The sequence below is a fragment of the Ochlerotatus camptorhynchus genome, unplaced genomic scaffold (genome assembly GCF_037179485.1).
Source record: "Ochlerotatus camptorhynchus isolate MF236.1 unplaced genomic scaffold, CSIRO-AGI_Acam_v1.1 ptg000370l, whole genome shotgun sequence".
NCBI lineage: Eukaryota > Metazoa > Arthropoda > Insecta > Diptera > Culicidae > Ochlerotatus > Ochlerotatus camptorhynchus.
In genome coordinates, this window is record NW_027040858.1 from 7,121,668 (window position 1) to 7,146,003 (window position 24,336).

At 42.6% G+C, this 24,336-nt stretch overlaps 1 protein-coding gene across 4 annotated transcripts in view; it reads left to right on the plus strand.

The window, feature by feature from the left end:
- LOC135710134 (G protein-activated inward rectifier potassium channel 3-like) overlaps window positions 1–24,336 on the plus strand; it is a 66,516-nt gene that overhangs the window by 36,525 nt on the left and 5,655 nt on the right. The window contains exon 1 of one of the 4 annotated variants that reach the window (XM_065232630.1): window positions 5,936–6,417. The exons of 1 other annotated variant lie outside the window; for it this stretch is intronic. In XM_065232630.1, the coding sequence (XP_065088702.1) occupies window positions 6,200–6,417 (218 nt within the window). In that variant the 5' untranslated portion in view covers window positions 5,936–6,199. Of the gene's footprint in view, window positions 1–5,935; window positions 6,418–17,196; window positions 17,201–24,336 lie in introns of those variants that run through there. 2 more of the 4 variants (XR_010518397.1, XM_065232632.1) reach the window with 2 other exon arrangements.

Sequence of the window (24,336 nt, forward strand, 5' to 3'; positions counted from 1 at the left end):
TGGCAAATGAGCGGATACAAACACCTAACCAAGGCGGAGCACTTAACTAGGGTTTTCTCTATGTGCGAGCGGAACAGGAGCTTCTCATCGAACAACATCCCGAGATAAGTAACATCAGTGGACCACTCGACCCTTGTATCATCCATTATTACGGTACAGGAGGGAGACGGTTTAAGTTTTGGCGATTGTCTGTGAAGGAACATGATCGCTTGGGTTTTCGAGGCGTTGATTTTGATTTTCCACGTGGTGGCATAATCAGTAAAGGTGTCAAGGCATCGTTGGAGCTTGTTCGTAATTTCACGAGGCATCCTACCCTTGACGGCTATCGCGGTGTCATCTGCGAACAGGAAGAACACGCAACCGTCTCCTAGAGGAGGGATGGCCGACGTGTAGATGCTGTAAAGCAGTGGTCCCAGCAGACTCCCTTGCGGAACACCTGCTGGGATCGGAAATTGTCCCGAAAGGGAACTATTCAACGACACCCTGAATGACCTTTGCTGGTGGTAGTTACGGGTGATTTTCACATGGTGGAAAGTTGGAGTTACAAGGTAGTTACAGTTACAGACATTGTCAAACGCCTTTTCGACGTCTAACAAGGCCATGGCTGTGGACTTGGATACAGCTTTGTTACTTCGGATGTTATTCATCACCCGCACTAGCCGATGATTGGTGGAATGCCCCTTACGGAACCCGAACTGTTCCGGAAGAAGAATGTCATGTTCCTCCACAAACTTGTTCAGTCGGCTGAGGATCAATTTTTCGAACAGCTTGCTCAGCGCTGAGAGCGGGCTAATCGGTCTGAAGCTTGACGGTAGTGAAGGGTCTTTCCCAGGTTTGCGGATCGGGATGATTTTTGCCACCTTCCAGATGCTTGGAAAGTAGTGCAGCTCCAAGCATCTGTTGAGGATGACAGCCAGCAGCGAGTGCACCCTCGGGCTGAGATTTTTCAACTCTAGGTTGAATATTCCGTCAAACCCGGGAGCCTTCATGTTCTTACTGTATTTCAGCGCTGAGTAAATTTGTTCCTCTGTAATCCGTTCTTCTGGAGGGACGGCACAAGGGGAGGCATCTAACGTCTGGACGCACTGCGCAACCTGGTTCTCAAGTGGACTTGGGATTTTGGAGCCAAGCAAATGCGACTGGGCAATGTGCTCCCCAATCGCATTGGCCTTCTCTTCGTTGGTGATTAGCCGTTCGTCATTGACTCTAAGTGGTGGAATGGGCTTGGGGTGAGACTTCAGCACCTTGGCAACCTTCCAGAATGGTCTGGAACGGTCGTCCAGGTTCTGAACGAGCCGCCCGAAACTCTCGTTCCGGATTGAGACCATTCTGGAAGCGATCTGCCGATTCAGATCGACCATTTCGTATTTACGCTGCAGATCCCCAGTCCGCTGAAACTGGCGTCTACGAACATTTCTGAGCCGAATCAAGAGTTTGGTGTGGGAATCAATTGCTTGAAACTTACCCCTTACAGGAAGCCACGTATATGGCTTGATGGAGACCCTCCAGGGTCTGGTCGATGTCCTCCACTGTGTCGAGCGGTGGGTTGTCGTCGATGTGGCGGTCGACCACGCGCCGAAACTGGACCCAGTTGACTCGATGGTAGTCCTTCCGCAGGCACGGTGCAGGGGCCACGTTGCATCCCAGCTCGGTCAGCACCGGTTGGTGGTCCGAACTCAGGTCGTTGACGCCAACCGGCTTGGCTAATCCGGTGTTTGCCAAGAACAGGTCCAGCGTCGATGGGTTGCCGCCGGTGATGTGAATGTTGGTTCGTGCGGAAACCAGACGGAATAGAGACCATGCTGGGAATGGTCGTATAGTAGGCGGCCGTTCTGGTTCTGCTGGTAGTTCCACCAGGCCTCGTGCCGGGCGTTCAGGTCCCCTCCGATTACGAAGCGGGCATTGATGCGGGTTATGATGGCAAGGTCGTTCTTGAACTGCTGTGGTGTACCATTGCTAACGGTACATTGCCGGGAGCAGTAGGCGGCGATGAACCGGACGTTTCCGGTCGATGTTTCCACCTCTACGCCGACGGCCTCGATGATGGAAGTGCGGTAGTGGGGTAGGGTGCAGTACTTGGTGCCTTTCTTGATGATGACCGCGACACCGCCCCCCCTGGAGCTGGTGCGATCAAGCCGGACAATGCTGTGGCCGGGCAGCCAGAAGCTGTCACCGGTCTTGAGGTAGGTCTCGGTGAGAAGGCCCACGTCGATGTCGTGCTTGCGGAGGAAGTCTGCAAGCTCAATGTTTTTCGCCCCTACGGAGCGAGCGTTCCAGTTGGCGATCTTTATGGGTTCACGGTCCATAATTAGCGACGAAGGAGATGATAGCTTGGAGCTGTTGTGTTCTTGTAGCGCAGGTGCGCTTGATGATGATGGCCTGGGCCAACAGTGTGACGATCTCATCCGCTGACAGCGGAGAATCGTCTGTAGCTTCGCCGGTTGTACCGGCCAATCCCGGAGCAGGGGCTCCGTCGATGGCCCGGAGGCTTGACCGGGTACTGCAGCGGCAGCCGACTGGGCAGCAGCCAACTGTTGGTTGAGCGGGAGCGGCGGCAACACTGGAATTGGCCGTGGTTGGACCGGTGATAACGGAGGAAAGTTCTATGCGTTGTTTTCCGGAACCTTCTTGCGACCGGGCTGGTTGTTGAATGAGGCCTTCTTCCGGATCTCGGCGTATTCGGCCCGCTTCGGACAGGCCTTACTCGTGGCCTTGTGGGCGGCACCGCAGTTGGCGCATGTGGGAGCGCCTTCCTCGATGCTGTCGCAGTCGTCGATCTTGTGGTTTTTGCCGCATTTGATGCAGCGGCTGGCCATGCGGCAGTTCCGTGCCCGAACAATAGGCAGTTCGAGCACTGAGTGACGCCAAGATGGGTCGGCTTATACCGCTCCCACTTCACTACGATGTGGAACAGTGTGCGTGTCGTCTGGAGATCCTTCACGGTTGTGGAGTTCTTCTCCAGATGGACCAGGTAGAGCTGGTCACGATACTTGATGGCCTTGCTGCGGGTCATCTTGTGGATTTCGACCGGCTTGAGGCCGTTCACCTTAATATCATTCATTAAGGTGGTGGAGTCTATATCGTGGAGCCCGCGCAGCACCACTTTCAGCGGCTTGGTGGCCTCGACGTCGTGGGAGAAGTACTCCAGCTTCATCCTGTCCAAGAGGGCCTGGACTGAGTTGTAGTGTTTTTCGGCCGGGACCATCAGTTGTAGCCTTCCGTGCATCGTTGAATGGTGCAACGAAGGCCCTCCTTAATGTAGTAATCCAGCTGCTCCCATAGCCCGGGAGGGAAGCCCTTCACATAGAAGGGTGGCAACTTCACTTTTTTCGGCACCGTCTCAGGGTCCGACTGCGGCTGGGCTCCGTTCTGCAGGGCGGAGAACGGATTGTTGCTCAGCAGCTTTTTTGCTGCCGATGCGGTGGCGCTGCTGTCTTCAGGTCTGGGTCGTTTAGTTCCGGGAGGCCCCGGATGCGAGTCCGCAACGCCCGTCGGGACGGGCAATGGGGTTTTCTTCTGCTTCTTCTGGGCTGGCTCGGTGGTCGCACCGCGCGATTTCCTACCCATGGCTGGGTCAGCGAGAGCGTCACTACACAACGCGGAGCTAATTCGATTTGCGAACGAACGAACGAACGAAACGAGAGAGAATAAAAATCGACTGAACTGCTCAACAGTCTGGCAGCGAATGGTGGAATGGATGATGGCACTAGGACGGTGATCAGCCGCGTCTTAAAATGGAGAATAGACCCTGTTTTGAGCCGCACCTCCATGGTGAACAGGACGCTCGGGTTTGATGAAGCATTTCCTCTCTCACCGTACTATGGTTACCGCGCCAATGTTCGCGTCGCACCTCTTCACTTTGCTATTGCCGGACTGGCAACATTGCCCAGGCTACGCCACCCAGCTGTGTCCATGTTTCAGTTGGTAGTCTTTTGTTATCATATGACTCGGGGAGGCGTGAATTAGGAACTTGTGAGGACCAGAGCTAGGTATTCCGCTCCTTCCAGGTTGTCAACTCACCATTTTGGAGCTCCGGACATGGAGCATAAGGCTAGCTTTTTCTAAGGCCTTAAGGTTGTTTAGTTCACTAGAACCTGAAGTGAACTAAATAGAAATAATTAGTAATTGCGTTGCGTGAATCCTCAGAACGGGATTTAATTTTCATTTTGATTACTTAGACTGGCTCAACTGCAAGTAATTTTGTCAATTCTTCTTTGATCTGATCCAGGGATTCACCGTAAGTGAAAACATTGTGTTGCTTCTCAGTAATCCCCTTTACTGACCTTTGTTAAGATACTTGAAAAGAAGTTTGAATCCGTGCAAGGTTTCAGCCAATACACGGCATTCACTCCGTAGTGAAAACTTGAAATTTACAAAAGCTCCGTACGAAGAGCATGGAAATCAGAAGTGGTTATCACAATAGGGGGGACCTTTTTCTTCTTGGCATTAAGCCGGGAAAGTTTTGTGGAATTTCGCCTGGATGATGGATCATGCTCATCATCCACAGCATATCAAATTGATTGCTCAAATAATTGCGCCATGACGGTAGAAGAAAGTTTCTCTAAATCGATTTCCAAGCAATTTACTATAAGAGCAGTAATACTTCCTTCAGCAAAAAGCACGGGAAGTTGTTCCTCATATCTCATGCTGGTAGATGCTGTCGATCCGTTTACATTATGCTGGCTACTTTTTAGTACAGTGCTAGTACACTAGCGCTAACACAAAAACTTAGATGTAAACACCACATTTCTAATGATTTCTAGAACTGAAAAGCCAGAGATCGAAGTGTGCGGTGTTCATAGACTGACGTGGTTTTTTCTTTTGCTTGTCAAATATATTGATTTTGTTCCGTTTTTCCGTGTTTCGGGTAGTTTCGGTTGGAGTTTAGTACGATTTTACACAGAAAGTTATCAAGAATCGCCAATGACGAAGAAAGGTCTGCTAAATCTGGAAAATTTTGAAACTGGCTGGAAACCCAACCCAATGGAATCCCATGAATTTACCATAAATTAATTAAAATAGAGCAAGAGGCAACTCTCAACATCACAAAACTGGTGAAAGCTATCCATTTTTATTTATTAAAACACTCATACATACACATTTACTTTATTTTGACACATAAATATAACATAACCACTGCTATCGTAAATCTGCCAGCAACGTTTACCGAACGTATGGCCTTACCCTCGCCTCTAAGAAACCTCCAAACTTCTGTGACACTTATGAGCGGTCGTAGAGTTCTCTGCAGCTCTCTTAAGTAAGTGTCCAACTAAAAATCCTTCCCATCCCCAACAGTTGCAAGGACGTGGCCAAGACAGTTCTCGATTATTGGAGATACTGCTACTTTCATCTAAGAGGCCGAGATTAATCCCATATCTCGGTCAATACGGTAACAGACGGAGGTGGCAGGAACGACCGAAATTCCTGCTAGTTGGTTGAGCTGGTGGAGCTAGTGAACAAGCCTAACTGCAAATAGCCCCCAATAAGGATCGATAGCGACAAATTAGGCATAGCGCATTCGTGGCGATTGGAAAAATTCCGTCCCCTCTTTTTACGTAAATAAATTGCAATCATTAAGGCAGGGAAAACAAACCTTGTCAGATGATAAAGTCCAGAGCCCGACTTATGGTGACGTCTTCAAAACGAAGTACCGCTCGAGCTACGACGACAACCACGACAAATAGCTGGGCAGAACGATGACGAACCTGGGGCCAGAGGGTGAGGGAAGGCAAAGGCGGAAAATTGCCTCTGAATTGCCGGTTGAGCTGAGCTGATAACGCTCCAATAGCCGATCGTGAATCGTGGAAGAGAGAAGAGGTGGGGATGATTGAGGCTTTGTCGAGGGGAGCTGTTAAACAACCATCATCGCTGCCTGTCGGAGACACAGCCTAGCCATGCCGGGCGATAGCTGACGAGTTTGGGATTAGTCTTGCACGCACGGTAGACGCGAACGAACGGAATTGGTTTTCAATCGAACAACATAAAACAAAAATATTCTACTGCAGATCGGTCGGTTGAGCATTGCACATTATCAGTGAGATTGACAGGAATTATCGGGGAACGTGATTGGCAATTTGGGAAATGTCGCACTAATCCGCGCACGTTGATCAAAGTCGAATGTTTGGTGGTGTAAAATTCGGAAATTTGAAAGTGAGTCATTAACGAAAATAAGAAAAGTTGACGTACCGAGCAAGAAGTGATGAGCAAGAAAAGCTTTACCATCCCGGTGGTGGACGTCGAATCGCCGGATGGTCGAGATGATCAGAAACTGCTGGGAAATCCGTTTGACAAGCTACCACCGATCATGATCGGTGGCCCAGAGGGAAATGGCTATCACCCGTTTCAGCAGAAGAGCAGTCCGGTCACACCGACGAGTCCGATTATTTACGCCCCTCAATCGCCGTCGCTAGGAAAGAGGTAGGTTGTTTGTGCTGTGAATTTGGCGTACCACGCTGCTCCATAAAGGGCGCTGCATGAATGTGCAGTTATTGAGGGGGTGTCGAATCACACAGGTTAGCGAAAGGGGATATCGAAGTGATTTAATCTATGTCAAAATATGCTGATTCAAATTCAGATCAGTAGATCTTATGCGTACATTCGGCATACAATTCTCCGAGTGCGCAAATATCATCTTCAGTTCGTACTTCTTCTGATGTGTGTTATTTTGGTTAGCAGGTAGGCTTACAAATAGGTAGTACCCTACCGCTCTGATTTAAATTCAAGGGGATGCAAATTCTAGTAATTGATATTTTTTCTAATTTAAAATGAACTGAAAGTTTATAGCAGTTTAAATACAGATTCAAGGTGCACACCTTATTTCGGGCCGAGTTATTAGTTGTGCCAAGCGCTTTGCCGAACGTACCTATCAAGGACAATCAAAGTATGCTTATCAAGGTGTTTGGCAACCCTGAAAGTTATGACTTTTGTAAGTTTTGTTTACATTCTCAATTTCTCTGATAGATCATGGCAGACATTCTCATTAGAGCGCTAGCGGGTCGGGAGGTGGAAGAGGAACTGCAAACCATCAAACCAATACGGTGTTCAAGCATAGTTCAATCCCACGCTAGGAGCAACATCGTCGAACCAGTTTTAAATCATCTGATCGACTCAAAGATATAACCCATGCCTATCGTATCGCTGATTGCTTTGAAAATAGGATTCTGAGCCACCGTAGACTTCAGCGGAAGCGCTTTATCCGGCGTCTGTAGATCTGTATAGAACTCGAGAAGATTCCGCCCAATTCAGTCAGCTCCACACCGATGACAACCGTTGGCAATTCGTGATTCAAGAGCATACACTGTACACAAACATCATCCTCTGATCGAATGAAACCTCAGACCATTCAAAACAAAAGACCGAAATCGCTTTTTCGAATGATAGCTGCAACCGGATGACGATTGTTTTGAAATCAGATGATTTTCCTCTCGAATACTTGATGAAACTTGTTATGAGAAGGGATAGGGCCTTCAGTTGAAATGCGTAATGCTCTCTGCAGAATTACTGTCATACTAAATGGAAATGCATATGGTATTGGTTCAGCCCCATAACGCAAATCATTCAAAACGATGATGTAAATAATTCTATCGAACGTCATTTGCTGATCTGAGCTGACAAACGAGGTGGGCATATGCATCGCTATCAGAGCTGTTACGAACAAAGGTAAAGGATGAAAACCAATGTTTGGCTAATCCGTGGTGGAGGAGGTTTTCTCCACCACGATTTTTTTTTGTATCCATGATGGAATGGCTTATTATGGCTATTCAGTATGGAATTGTACATAATCAAATTATAAATCTAATTAAAACCACTTGCATGTCACACTATTCTTAAATGTTTGTCATCTGAGTGCCGTATGTTTTATAGCTAATTTTCAAACGAAAATCATCCTGTATTTGGATGACAGTCATATGGATGTTCATCATCTGACGACGAATTCAACCATAAGAAAATCATCCGAAATTCGAATGCATATTGTTAAAGGGCTCGAGCAATGCAATAATCATTCGAAGTATTGCGGATGTTTTGGTTCAGTGTATAGCATTAAAAATACACCTTTCAATATTCTATGGACATCGCTATAAAGTCCGGTGGTTGTCCACAGAAAAAAATTCTGAGTTTTAAATATCGCGTAAAATCTCCCCTCGTCTAATTTTGAGCTACAGTTATCATAAACAACGAAATCGTTTACAAGCTTGCATAAAATATTGTTAATTTAAGCGATATTGCGCTTAAATCTACACGAAATATCGTGTAAATTTATGCCAAATCTAGCGTTAATTTTATGTGCGCTATATCTCGCAGAAATTTACATGAATTTTTCAAACGGTGTCCTATCAAAGTCCACACCAATGACTAATGACTGACAAGAATATCCGAGGAAAAACGCAGGAGAAAATGTGAAAATTTCCGTCCCGAAGATACTCGGGACTGCATAACAAAATTGTTGATGTACCTCAACTCTCGCAGAAGATCCTGCTCTGATCCTTCGTCATACGCTTCGAGATTGGATAGTATCCAATGGATACACACGACAGTATCAAATCAAAATCAACAATTTAAACGGCCTCAACTCCATTTTATAAACAAATCTTGTAAGGCCATTTTCTCGCGATCCGAAGCCTACATTCGCAAACCTAAAACACAATCGAGTAGAACAGATTTTCCCCTACCAGTTCGTTTTGTTGGTTTGCGTTGGCGGACTTCGGTTCTCGGCAAAATGGCCTTACAAGGTTTGTTTACAAAATGGAGTTGAGGCCTTTTCAATTGTTGGTCTTGAAATGTTATGTTCAGAATTAAGAAGTGTATTCTGGAATAAAGCCTCCAGTGGGACAGCATGTGGGCTAGAATGTGAGCAGCGTTGAAAAAAGTTCACGATATTTCACGAAGTTCATCAAGGAAAAAGTACGCGAGTCGTACACGCTATTTCAAAACTACCCAAATTTGGGTAGAATCCACCCAGATCGGTCAAAACTGAACCTACCGAAAAATGGGTAAACTGTGTTTGAAGTGACAAGTTGATAAATGAAGAACATTGACATGAATCCGATCGACGTTGTTCATTTGTCAGCTTGTCAACTTGTCACTCCCAACACAGTTTACCCATTTTTGGGTAGGTTCAGTTTTGACCGATCTGGGTGGATTCTACCAAAATTTAGGTAGTTTTGAAATAGCGTGTAGTGCATTTTGGTAAACTTTTCCAATACTGAATATGAAGATTCATCAAGCTCGATGCTCATCGTTCCACAATTAAATCCGACCTTCGTAGGAATACGAATTACAGGATAGTGTAGGTATTCTGCCATCCCCGTTGTATAGTTGGGATCCATTTGCTTGATATTGATCAAATTATTGGTGTGGCCGTTCGAATTTATCATCAAAGGCAACCGTCGGGCATTTTTCACAATAATTTCATCCTCAATGTAAAACGAATCGTCTCTAGAGGAAACCCGTTTCAGCTGTCTCTGACGCTCTGGACCTTCCATGGTGTACATGGATAAACTCGAAGGAAGTGAGGCCCTGATAGAAGCTGTTCTAGATGATTTCACGATCCACTGTGATTTTTACTGTGATTCGGCAGAGACGGACTTAGTTTTGCTACGTTCGAAGAAATTCAAAATTCAGACAATACTTACAGAATTTTTCGAATGATTCCCAGCACCGGTGGGTATCCGTTTGTCGTTTACATTTTCTTGATTGAATCATTGTATCACCAGTTTTATGTATGACATTTCATTGGTGAGTAAACAAAGTATTGACCCGAGTACTAAACCTTAGAAACGGTTGGCAAAATGTCAACACTCAACAGTGATGCCGTTTTATATTATATTGTTTGTGTCCTACTTATCAAAGTGTGCCTTAATGTGCCGAACAGTGTGTTATGCTGTATTTTGGCACAGTGTGCAGAGTTGATTGCCCCTTGTACAGATGTCTAACAATGCACAGTGAGTCAAAACATAGATAATCAAAATTAAAATCTCTGAAACACAGCAAGCGACCTTTCGCAACCAATTTAGTGTGTGATGGGGTGACAGTGAAGTGATGGTGAAGTGACAATTGTTACCTCGAGTGAGGTGAGTCTTTGTGCAAATCAAATGGATCACCTCACCCGAGGGGACATTTGGGTTCTTTAGTGGTAATTGTACATTCGTAATCCTCATTACACATGGAACGGAAATCTTAGATTTCATCAATTTTGGAGCACTGAACGATTTTAAATAAGTGTGATTACATTAGAAAAAAATCCCCACCTTAGCGCCCCTCGGTGGTACTTTGTATGGTAGCTAACTGTCATTTTGTTAAGTTTGTGTCAAACAGTGAAGTAATTATTTTGTTTTACATCTTAAATGCGATCGAAAAAAAATATCGTTGTGCTCAGAAATGAAGTAACTGATATATTTTTCAACATTAAAGAACCCAATTGTCACTTCACTAATAACAGCGAGTCTACTCACCGCTCACGCCGCGCAGAATAGGCCTAAAGGTCCAAGTGCGATGACAGCGGAAGCGGAAAAGCCCGATCTGAGTAAGCCTACTTGTCGGATTGAAAACTAGTTAGAACCAAATCGACTTCGGTTAGGCATCTTGATGTCATTTGTGACAACTGTCAAACTTTCCGTTTCCGTTCCGCTTCCACCCACATTGCGTTTGGGCCTTAAGTATCTGTCATTAATTTCAATACATATGAATGTTAAAATTGCATATTTCAAAGTGTTCTATCAACCAACATTTATTTCTCTCGTATTTACCGTATGCGTTATAATGTTAGCACCATTGATTAATGTCAAAATTTAAAAAAAATTCTCAAAAATTTCGTTTTCTAGTTTTTTTTTATTTTTTCAAAGGGGGGATGTTTCTCAGAGTCTTAAACTATGTTAATCATCGATCGAGTTTCCACTTGCTGCAATTACGGCCTCCACACGCTTCCGGAATGCACGGCAGGTTCTAATAATGTAGTCTGGATCCATTTATCTCCAGGTACGGGTCAATGTTTGTCTGAGGCTTGCTGTACTCGGGTGGCATTTAGAACAGGCCTTGGCCTTCATGACACGCCATATTGAGTAATCCAGCCGATTAAGATCGGGGCTGGATGGCGGCCACATATCCTTCACCCAGAACGGAAGATGTTCCTGCAACCACTTCTGAGTGCGGTTCGAGGTGTGGCACGATGCCCCATCTTGTTTTTTTTGTTTATTAATTTATTTGATAAGGCTCAACCGAATTAACTTTACAGAGCCGAGGATTCTTGGTCACTATACAATACATCTTAAAACTATAGTCAAAAGGTACAACACAATAAACACTTTATCTTCCGCTATCCAAAAAGCCTCCTCCATCAGAACTGGAGCCGCTTCCAGTGGTTTCATTGTATGGCAAATTGTTGTACGCCAACGAGGGTCAGAGCGCGTCCATTGCAGCAATGGACGCAAAACGTGGTCAGCACTCACACACTCATCACGAAACGGTTGCTTTCCAAAGTCGACGACGCATCGACCGAAAGAACTGCTGATGAAGAACAATGAGGAGGACCACACAATGGTTGCTGCCGAGAAAACAGACGATCGCGTAGCACGCATCGAGAGTGGCCTGCTTTTGTCGACAGCCGAGTGAACACTCTCCCCATCTTGTTGAAATTCAACATTTGGCTTTGGACCGTACTGTTCTTTGATCCACTGAAGATCATACTTACTTACATACTTTTGGAATGAACACTGTTTCCATTTTTTTGCCATCGGAAGCCACCAATTCAAACACCATAACGTTAGTAGGATGCTTGGTCAGATACACGTTCTTGTGACCGTCGGCCACGTCTTTTACCGGAAGAGAACTAATATACTGGTCGGTTCTGGAATTTGATACGGGACCGACGGTAAACATGCTCAAGAAGTTCAAGATTTTCTTGCATCGTTCGACTCGTAGCTCCCGGATGTGAGGTAATCATGTGAGTCTTTTCCGTGCCCTCGACTTCGCCCCGCCATCTTCCTTTACGATCTTCCGTGCCGTAAAGTCACTGATCCCGTGTTCCTTTGCCATTTTCCTTATTGAACGCACTGGATTCACGCGAATCTTCCTTTTGATAGCAGCGATAACCCTCGGAACCCGAGCTGACCTCGGACGACCTGTGGCCACCTTCGCGGATAGCTGTCCTTTCTTTTCTCGGTCTGAAACCCTCTTGGCGGTCCACCGGGACACTCCCACGGCGATTGAAATGTCTTTTTGCGACATTTGCGCGTGGGACAAATCACGAATACTCTGCCACTTCGTCATGGTGCAACTGTCAAACTAAGTAAATCATTTTCTTTTATACACAGCCTACTACGGTATGAGCTATAGGTTACGTGCATGCAAATAAAACTAAAGGCCCAAACGCAATGTGGACGAAAGCGGAACGGAAACGGAAAGTTTGACAGTTGTCACAAATGACTTCAAGATGCCTAACCGAAGTCGATTTGGTTCCAACAAGTTTTCAATCCGACAAGTTGGCTTACTCAGATTGGGCTTTTCCGCTGCCATTGCCGTTCCGCTTCCGCTGTCATTGCGCTTGGGCCTTAAGGCACAGGTGAAACGGGAACCTTATTTGTACGATGATGCAAACATTATCACGCATACGGTAGAGTCAGTAGACGAACAGGGCAAATAGGAGATTCTCGTCGACGGCGGTCATCATTCGCGAGATTATTGGATTCTCTAGAAAGATCACATCTGCTTGGAAGTCATGCCTTGTTGTCAAGTTGTTATCATAGAGGTAATACCATAGAGGTAACTCTAAGACCACTGGGTCCCGAAGAAAATCATTATTATTTTTGGCTCACTCAGTACCAGAACAACGGTCCCAAGCAGTCCCAAGCTATTTCACTCACCCCTGCATGTTCTGCATGAATCCACACACCCCTGATGTTATCTGTCAAACTTTCATAGCGAATCAAAACAAACATAGTGTAGTAATAGAATTTCAACTTGAATAGGGTACGTTAATCGTTTGCTTGGGACCAATAGGCTACTAAAGTGGTGAGCCAATTTAAAATCGTTAGTTTCGTATTGATTGTTGGTAATACTAAGACCAGAAGGTCCCGAAGAAACGTGCTCAACTGTTTGGCTCAGCTCTAGTACTTTCTTCGGTCCCAAGCTAATCGATGCACCCCTCGAAACCTATAAAAATCCACGAACCCCTCATTTTATCTGTCAAAATTTCATAGCGAATCAAAACAAACATAGTCTAGTACTAGAATTTTGACTAGAATGGGGTACGTTAGTCGATTTGCTTGGGACCAATAGGCTAGTCAAGTAGTGAGCCAATTTAACCTTTGACCTTGTTTTTGACGTAGGACTACGTCTGTGATTTCTATATGCGGGTACACTTTGTGAAAACAAAAATGGAACATGTAACAAAATTATGAAAGATTTTAAACGTTAATAACTCAGCTACCTATGGACCAATTTCAATAATTTTATCACCAATGAATCAGAAATATTTCTACGCATCTGATAAATTAAAGACTTTATCAATTTTCAAATGTCACTATTGAAAATTGTATGAATGTGCAATTGTTGCTATGATAATTAAAATTATCACCAATTGCCTGCAAAAAGCGATTTCCCTAACACAGATTTCAAAGTTGAATTCCATCCTGTCTCACCAAACGATGTTTATTCGATCACCGCGTGGTGTTCTCCAGTACACAACGAAAGGCTCCCCGCAAGCAGTTAGCTATCAAGGCTACGCTCAACCGCTGATCGGTTTCAGTTCGCCGTTTGCATGCCGCCGTACGTCTTGCTTATCCCGATTGACATCGGGACATCTCCCAGATCACAGTGTACCTTCAACGCACTTATCAGCTCTTCTGCTGTAGTGATCTTGTCCAGACTTCTTCACTTGACAACTGTCTCCTGGAATAGAGCTCTTACGCCGTGTGTGGTGGTGTCCGGTCGTCGGCATCAGCAACAGCAGTGTTTTCGGCGCGTGGCGTTGAACATTGTTCCCCAGTACACAACGAAAGGCTGCCTGCAAGCAGTGAGCTAGGCCAAGCGCGTTGCCCTCATTCCAAACAACATACAGCTCACCAGCCTTAAATGTGTTTAACACCCTAATAGCTCAGCATTACTCAACCATCACGACAAAACGGTCTTTTTCAGAACCACCATCAATTTATAAAAAAAGTATTTTTTGGACATTTGTCAAGGACATCAATCGGATCTCAGTTCCCATATCAAGATAGAGTTCGAATTAGGGCGTAGCAGCTTTTATAAACAATGTCTTTTTTCGATGTTGTCTTGAAAGTCAAAGCTCGCCCACGCAAATCAACATCACCATCTGGTAGGGTAAACCGACGGTAATGTTGATTTGCGTGGACGTGCCTTGAATTCTTAAAAATTATCGAGAATTTTTTACAAAAGCTGTTACGCATATTTCCAGCTCTATCTAGATATGTTTAAATCTAACATACCATGTTCTTTAAGGCAACATTGAGGGTGCAATTTCAAAAACCAAAGTCGGTCGCGGCATGAAAGTGATCTTATTTCGATCCAGCGATGATGGATTTTAATTTTTAAGGCGCCAATCGATAGGATTTTTCTACAATTCTGTTAAAATTAAGACTTTATCATTCTTCAAAATGTCACTATTGAATATTGCACTAATGTGCAATGTTGGTATGAAAATTAAAATTATCACCAATTGCTTGCGAAAAGCGATTTCCCTAACACAGATGTCAAAGTTGAATTCAATCCGGTCTCACCGAACTGTGTTTATTCAATCATCTTTTGGTCAGTGCTGGTGTTCTCCAGTACACAATGAAAGGCTGTCTGCTAGCAGCAAGCTGCAGTCCACATGAGCATCCATAAAGGGGGAAGAAGCCGCACCGCTATTGATCGGAATCAGTAGCTCTTCGTGAATCACTGTGGGCCATCTATTGCTAGCGCGTCCTAGACAATCAGAAGTCGTATTACAATCTACAGACAGTATCGTAAATAACTACCGTTTATGTCAACTTCGAATATAAGTATGACAAACTTCGCATTATGTTTAAGTTAAATCGTATAGAATGAAAATTTCCGACTTATATGCGATGAATCATTTTTCCATCGTACTGTATTACAAATAAAATCATATTACATCGTACGTCTTTTCAAACTGAGTTTGTTATTACAGATTTAATCGTATATGATGACACATCAACTCGTTTGCACGTATATGGCCTCCACTTTTGTAGCTATAAGCCCTTTTTTGCTATCTATACGATCTGTTTGTTTGTATATATGTTTGTATTTCACAGAAACAACTTTGAATATACGTACATTCTGGTTGTCTGGGGTATAAACAGAGAGAACCCCGCTCAAATTCCTATTCCTACACAAAACACAAGCTCCTGCTACAGGTAACAAATAAGATTTATTATATAAGAATACGTAATCCTACGTCACCATTGCGTACAACCCCATAGGGCTGTCCCTTGAAGTTTTTTTTAAAAACTTTTGGTTAAAATTTTACAGATGGAAAGTTATCGATTAACCCAAGCTATCCGAGCGTGGTTATTTCTGACAGACAAGAAGCTAAATTTTGACAACCGTGGCTGAATTCTTCTCGAAAACCAGTCGATCGACAGCACAGAGATTTTAGAACACAGAGAATAACTTTCAAAATGTCACTTTTAACCACGAGTTAAATTTAATTCGGCAAATGGTTCACAGCCTAAGTAGCCGCAATATTATACCACATTAAACGGAAAATTTCACGATGACGACGTGTCGGTTTGTCCTAGACGCATTGCAAAATACAGTCATTCATCTTCTACTATCGGCCAACAATGGCAATCCATCTTCTCCAGACGACAGTTACAAACGTCAATTCTCAACTTCCGAACAACTAACGTTATAAACATCCCAATGCGTCAGTGGTCATCAGGCTATCCATGAAAAAAAAAACAATTCTCTGAAACTGATTCAAACAGACCTTCTGAATTTACCAGAGGGTTCTTCGATGAAAAAATCCGTACACCTAAGAAATGTTGACGATGTACAGATTTCGATTATTGTATCAGCACGGTTTCATTGGAACGAAAACAATGTATCAGACCCCACAATAGCTAATTGCCAGCTGGACCTGTATCCATATAGAAAATTACCTGCAAACGTCAGCTAATTAGCTTGCGGTAGAATTTTGGCACAACGCCCCCGTCATACGTGCGACCGACCGACCGGTACGACCACCGACAGTATGTTCCGCTATAAACGGTCACGTTCGAATGATCAATCATCCTGCTAATACTGCGGCACCGCATTCGTCGCCGCCACGTGCAGCCAGCAGCAGGCTACCGCTTCGACTCGGCCCATCGCGGCCAGTTCTCACCAGCTCGGTGGACAAGAAAACAAACAACACAGTGCCAGGCTCTCTGCAATCGGCGCGAAAGAGCTTCAGCTGGGACGCAAATCAAAGCTCTCGCATCGGGCCCGTTCGGTGATAACAACCACACTGATAGTGCATGTTGACTGGTCGCGTTGCTTCGCTTTCGGATTGCACATTCAATAGGAAAGAGCCATTCAATTCCTTATCGAGGGCAGGTACTCGGCTGAGGGATTAGAACTACAAAGACCTTCGACAACGGGGGCGTTGATTGACTGATTGGCGCTTGAAGTGGAAATGTTTTACATGTTTTGAATTCGGGGAATGAATCGGAGATTACTAGGAGATGGTAACTGAGTGGAATTTCAGACTGTCGAAAGTTAGATGCAAGCGAAACGGAGCTTGTTGTTGTTGGATTAGGTTTTTTGTTTTCGACACTGTTTGATGATAGTTGAAGCACAGACAAACAGACATAACTCATAACATAAAAATATCGTCAAGCGTATTTTGCATGCACACTAGCACCAACAATCAATACGAAACTAACGATTTTAAATTGGCTCACTACTTGACTAGCCTATTGGTCCCAAGTAAATCGACTAACGTACCCCATTCTAGTATAAATTCCAGTACTACACAATGTTTGTTTTGATTCGCTATGAAAGTTTGACAGATAAAATGAGGGGTTAGTGGATATTCCTATGTTTCGAGGGGTAAATTGATTAGCTTGGGACCGAAGAGAGTACCAGAGCTGAGCCAAAAAGTTGAGCACGTTTCTTCGGGACCTTCTAGTCTTAGAGTTACCTCTATGCTAGCACCCTCTATCATGCACATTCCCAAGCATTGTTTTGCAGCCGGAGCATCCCTCGTTCATGCATTTGTTTCACTAGTTGCTTTTCCCTCGTTCTGTCAACGCGTCAGCTGTGTTGAATAAAAACAAAACAGATGGAAGAGAGTGATGTCGGTCCTACGAAATTTTCCGTTTCCCGCATAAGCGCGAACCATAAATTGACCTTACCTAAAATGGTTATAAATTGTTTATAATCGCTGCTTAACTTCAACTGAAATGGTTATGGAACTTTACATGAACGGTTAATGATAAAGTTTTAACCTTAAGTATTATAGTTTTTTGGAAGTGGACTTTACAAATAATGGGTTGTTAAGAACCATTACCATTCAAAATTCTTGTTTTCTCCATACATTTTCGGAAAGAAAACTATACTAAAACCTTTTAACTTATGGTTTGAGAACATTAATGGTAATGGTTATGGTAACCAGTAAGGTCCATGAATGGTTTTGTAACATCGATCAACTTTATGTTGAATATATCGCGAATTGGTTGCCTGTAAATTACTGATTACCAATTTACGATATATTTCACGTAAAATTGAGTGATAATACAAAACCATTAATGGACCTTACTGACTACCATAACCATAACCATTAATGTTCTCAAACCATAAGTAAAAACGTTCTAATAAAGTTCTCTTTCCGAAAATGTATGGAGAAAACAAGAATTCGGAATGGTAATGGTTCTTAACAACCCATTATTTGTAAGGTCCGCTTCCAAAAAACCATAACACATAAGGTTAAAACTTTATCACACAAACGTTCATGTAAAGTTCCATAACCATTTCAGTTGAAGTTTAGCAGGGATTATAAACAATTTATAACCATTATCGGTAAGGTCATGTGATGGTTCGCGTTTATGCGGGTTCGGAAAATTTGTTTTCTTAACTGTGATCATCGCAGTTAGGTCCTTATGATTATGTACGCTAGATATAAACGGTAATGAAAAAGTACCCAAAAGTAAGTTCTTTTAGTAGTAGTAAAATTTACGTTTATTTGCTGGTTTTTTTAAGTTTCAACATTTGGTTTTAAATTTCAATTGGTTGGCCTTTGGCTCTTCAACACTGTTCTAGTTAATTGGTTATTCTAGTGTGATGATTGCGTTTAGCGCTAATTTACAGGAAGGGTGTCTTGTTTTCGTTTGAATTAAAAAAAATGATAACCTACCTACTTGAGCACAGAAACCTACCTAACTACTTGACCTAGGTTGTCAAATCACGAATGATCTGGTGGTTTGATCTGGTGACAGGCGACTTTGTACCTTTCCAGTGTGGACGTCTTTCGCTCCTCGAGTGTTTGAAGACCGGCCAGATGGTGAATCTCAGAATTACGAGTTCGCGGTGGACTGTTAAGCTGGGTTTAGACAGGGCAAGTCAATTGATCAAGTCAGTTGTGTGAGGTGCACAATTGACTGAATGGATTACCATTCAGTCATAGTGCAATATCCATTTGTGAACCCTTCGACGAGCTGTCAACTGGATGAACTATTCATCCTCTTTAATCTCACCATCCAACGACGCTTCAATCAACAAGCATCTCGTTCGTCCTCTTTCGTCGCAGTGCAGTTGAATAGGCAGGTTGTGCCTGCTCTCCAAAAGGGTTGGGTGATTCCGGTGGGATACAGTCCAAACCTCACAAGTTGAATTCAACTGACTTGAACGCGAATTGAACGTATAAACCATACCATTCAACTGACTTGATCAACTCACTTTAATTGAAAAAAGTTGAACTAGGCTCAACTTTTCAAGCCAACTGAATTCAACTGAGTTGATCATTTGACTTGCCTAATCTAAACCCAGCTTTAAAGATCATTTTGAGGATCTTGTGTTGGCTCCTCTGAAGCTTTATGTGGTGGGACTTAGTGGCAACTCACTCAGATTGTCATACCATACTCAATAGCCGGCAGAATGGTCTGCTTGTGGACAGCAAGCTTGTTTTTTGAGGGACAGGGTAGACTTCCTATTTATCGGAGGACAGAGCGACCTGATCAAGATGTTACACTTGGTGGATGTCTTGTCTACATGGGATCGGAATAAATAGCAATTTGCTATCGAGGGTGAGACCAAGGTAGACTACTTCACTCGACCATTCAATGGGAGTGCTATCAAGATCTTCCAGCTCTTGAAAAAGTAGGATAGAACATCCAGGCCTGATTGTATTTTACTCACCAGAGCACGGATCACTCGACCCTTATAGATGATGGAGGTGTCATCTGGATACCACCACCCGGAGGAACGTCTGACGTGAAAAAGTTGAATAGGATAGGCCCAAGCAGGCTACCCTGAGGGACCCCTGCATCAACGTTGAACGTATCAGAGGGGACATTGTTCAAGTAGACCTGGAATGATCAGCCCGACAAGTAGTTTTTGATGATCTTCACGAGGTAGATCGGAAAGTTGTATCGATGCAGCTTATACACTAGACATTGTCGAGCGCCTTCTCCACGTCCAACAATGCCATGGCAGATGTATTGGAAACGGAACAGTCCGCATCGTGCTCTCTTGCCGTGCGGATCTATTTGCTTTTTGCTGAAGGAAGTGTTACTACTACCTAAAGCTACAACAAATTTAAACAGCACTTTTCAGTGCTCAACCTGTAAAAATTTTCTACCTTGTTCCAACTCTTATTCCTCTTCGATCCTTGTTTGGACCCTACCCGAGGTAATCCTTCTTGGATATCGATTTGGAAAATTCCTCTTCGATCCTTCAGATTCTTATAGTAATCTGCTTGGAAGTCGAATTGGATAAAAATTTACTGCCGCCATGGCGCCTAAACGCAAAAGAAAGGGGCAAACTCTTGACGCCCCTTCTGATGAAATTAATTTGAGTAATCAGTTTGATTTGCTCACGGATGATGAGAATGATCCATCATCCAAGAAAAATTCTAGTAAACTTTCCCGGCTTAATGCCAAGAAGGAAAAGATTCCCCCTATTGTGATAACCACTTCCGATTTCCATGCTCTTCGCATGGAACTTTTGAATTTCGTGAAAGTTAAGTTTTCACTACAAATTGGACGTCGGGGTGAATGCCGTGTATTGGCTGAAACCTTGGACGGATTCAAATGTCTTCTCAAGTATCTTACTGAGAAGAAGCACAAATTTTTTACTTACGACACCAAAACTGAACGTGTGTTCAAGGTTGTCATGAAAGGACTGCCCAGTGGTGAATCCCTGGATCAGATCAAAGATGAACTGGCAAAATTACTTGGAGTTGTGCCACTCCAAGTAATCAAAATGAAAATGAAATCCCGTCCTGGCGATTCGCGCAACGGGATTTCTAATGATTTTTATTTAGTTCACTTCAAGTCTAGTGAACTAAACAACCTTAAGGCCTTAGAAAAAGCTAGCCTTATGCTCCATGTCCGAGTGAAGTGGGAACACTTCAGGAAGACTGGAGGAAATTTCCAAAACCTCACCCAGTGCCGTAAGTGCCAGGGATGGGGTCACGGAACTAAAAATTGCTACATGCCAGCTAAATGCATGAATTGTGGTGATTCCTCTCACGCAAAGGACGACTGTCCTGTGAAGGAAGATCCTAAGAAATTTAAATGTTCAAATTGTGGTGAAAACCACAAATCCAATTTTTGGGAATGTAAGACTCGCAAAGCGATCCTACAATCTCGTTCTAACCGTCAGGTAGGAAACGCTCCACGTTTCCGACCAGGTACAAATTCCTCTGCTGTTAACAACGGTCAGCGAGGAACAAATTCTACATTCGTACCCGTAGGTACAAATATCTCCCCTGCTTCAAATTTTTCATCTGTACCTACTCCCCTCGCTGCTAACAATGTTCAGCGAGTTAATAGAGCTACCTATGCTGCTATTGCAGCGGGTAGAAATCAAAATACTAACCAACGTTCTAACGGAAATTTTGACAATTTTGACTTAGGAAGCATTACTGCCCCCAAAATGGAATTTTTACAGAATTCATTAATTGACATGATTTCTGATATGCTTAAATCTAACTCCATGTTTGATGCTATTCAAACTGGAGTAAAATTTGCAAATAATATTGTCATGACTTTAAAATTCAGTAATGGATTTTAAAGCATTAAATATTGTAAATTGGAATGCTCGATCTCTTAAAGATAATGAAGACGAGCTATTTAACTTTTTAAGAGTTCATAACGTGCATATTGCCGTTATAACTGAAACGTTCCTTAAACCTGCCCATAAGGTTAAGAAGGACGCAAACTACTTGATTTATAGAAATGATCGTCTTGATGGACCCTGTGGTGGCGTTGCCATCATTATTCATAGACGAATCAAACATAAAATTCTTTCTTCATTTGAAACCAAAGTTTTTGAAACTTTGGGAGTTTCTGTTGAAACAAAATTTGGACAACTTACGTTTATAGCTGCCTATTTGCCATTCCAATGCGTAGGCCAGCAAAAGAATTTTCTCAAGGGTGACCTCCAGAAACTTACCCGTCATAGGTCTAAATTCTTCATTATTGGTGATTTTAATGCAAAACACCGCTCATGGAATAATGCTCAAAGCAATTCCAATGGTAATATTCTGTTTGATGATTGTTCTGCAGGTTATTACACTATTCAATATCCAAACAGCCCAACATGCTTTTCTTCTATAAGAAATCCCTCCACTATTGATTTGGTCTTAACTGATTCATGTCAACTTTGTAGCCAATTGGTTACCCATGCTGACTTCGGTTCTGATCACCTTCCAGTAACTTTTGAAATATCCCAAGAAATAATTTGTAATCCCAACAGCTCTACTTTCAATTACCATAGAGCTGATTGGGAGCAGTATCGAACATTTATGGAATATAACTTCGATCCAAACATTCCTTTGCAAACCAAAGATGAAATTAATTATGCTCTTGAATCTCTGACTACTTCTATAGTTGAAGCAAGAGCTGCCTCAGTACCAAAATGCGAGGTTAAATTCGATTCAATTATAATAGACGATGATCTTCAGCTCTTGATCCGTCTTAAAAATGTCCGTAGGAGACAATATCAAAGAACACGCGATCCTGCCATGAAAGTTATCTGGCGGGATTTGCAAAAACAAATTAAAAAGCGATTCTCTGCCCAGAGGAACAAAACTTTTGAAAATAATATTTCTAAATTAGACCCGAGTTCCAAACCCTTTTGGAAACTCACAAAAATTTTGAAAAAGCCTCAAAAGCCTATTCCAGCGCTTAAAGAAGGTGGTAAAATTTTGATCACAAATTTGGAAAAAGCTCAGAAACTTGCTAAGCAATTCGAGAGTTCCCATAATTTCAGTTTGGGTCTTACTAGTCCTATTGAGAATCAGGTTGCTCGGGATTTTCGGAATATTTTCTCTCGGGAAAATATTTTTGATGATTCCTGGGGGACTGATTTGGACGAAGTAAGGTCTATAACTAAAAATTTTCAAAATATGAAAGCTCCAGGTGATGATGGAATTTTCTATATCCTCATCAAAAAACTCCCAGAGAGTACCTTGTCTTTCTTGGTAAAATTATTTAACAGATGTTTCCATTTGGCATACTTTCCTGATAAATGGAAAAATGCAAAAGTTGTTCCAATTTTGAAGCCGGATAAAAATCCAGCTGAAGCTTCTAGCTACCGCCCAATAAGTTTGCTTTCTTCAATAAGTAAACTTTTTGAAAAGATAATTTTGAATAGAATGATGCTTCACATCAATACGAACTCAATTTTTGCAGATGAGCAGTTTGGATTTCGCCATGGGCATTCAACTACTCATCAACTCTTAAGAGTTAACAATTTAATTCGTTCAAACAAATCTGAAGGCCACTCAACTGGAGTTGCTCTTCTAGACATAGAAAAAGCATTCGACAGTGTTTGGCATGAAGGTTTGATTGCTAAATTGAAAAAGTTTAATTTTCCACTTTATATTATGAAATTAGTTCAAAATTATTTAACTGACAGAACTCTTCAAGTAAATTATCAAAATTCCAAATCTAATCGACTACCTGTTAGGGCAGGAGTTCCTCAGGGTAGCATTCTTGGGCCTATATTGTATAACATTTTCACTTCGGACCTCCCTGATTTGCCTCAGGGTTGCCACAAATCTTTGTTCGCTGATGACACAGGCATTTCCGCTAAAGGAAGAAGTCTTCGTGTTATTTGCAGCAGACTTCAGAAAAGTTTAGATATTTTCTCTTCTTATTTACAAAAATGGAAGATTTCTCCCAACGCTTCCAAAACTCAACTTATAATATTTCCACATAAGCCTAGAGCTTCGTTTTTGAAACCTAGTAGTAGTCACATAGTCACTATGAACGGAGTTCCAATTTCCTGGTCAAACCAAGTGAAATATCTTGGATTAATACTTGACCAAAAATTAACTTTTAAAGATCACATTGAGGGCATTCAAGCCAAATGTAACAAATATATAAAATGTTTGTATCCTCTTATTAACAGGAAATCCAAACTTTGCCTGACGAATAAACTTCTAATATTTAAACAAGTTTTTAGACCGGCCATGCTTTACGATGTGCCAATATGGTCTTGTTGTTGCCTTACCAGGAAAAAAGCACTTCAAAGGATTCAGAACAAAGTTCTGAAGATGATTTTGAAGTTGCCTCCCTGGTACATAGAATTTCGAATGTTGAGACTTTAGAACAAATTTCCAACAAAATAATTGATAATTTCAGGCAAAAATCGTTGCAATCCTCAATTGCAACGATTAATTCCCTTTATACTTAGATAAGATTTAGTTTTAGTTTTTAGTTTTAAGATATCAATTGTTATACTGACATGCAGGTTAAAAAACCTGTTTAAAATACTGAATTGCCAAGACATGAACAATGTAAAAACACTTAGATATATATCATAACAATTAAGGCTGGTACGTTACTGCAGTAACTGGAGCACCTAGGTTAAAATGAAATGTAATTTATTTTGAATTTGGAACAAATAAAGAGTTAAAAAAAAAAAAAAAAAAAAAAAAAAAAAAAAAAAAAAAAAAAAAAAAATGTATTGGAAACGGACTTGTTCCGCTTGATGATGCGAGTTGGTGAATGGTAGAGTGGGTTTTCCTAAACCCGAATTGCTCTTTGAGAAAGATGTTATTGTCATTTGAAAACACCAGCAGACGGCTGAGTATCAATTTTTCGAATAGCTTCGAGATGGAGGACAAGAGGCTGATGGGGCGATAGCTTTTGGCACTTTGGATCTTTGCCA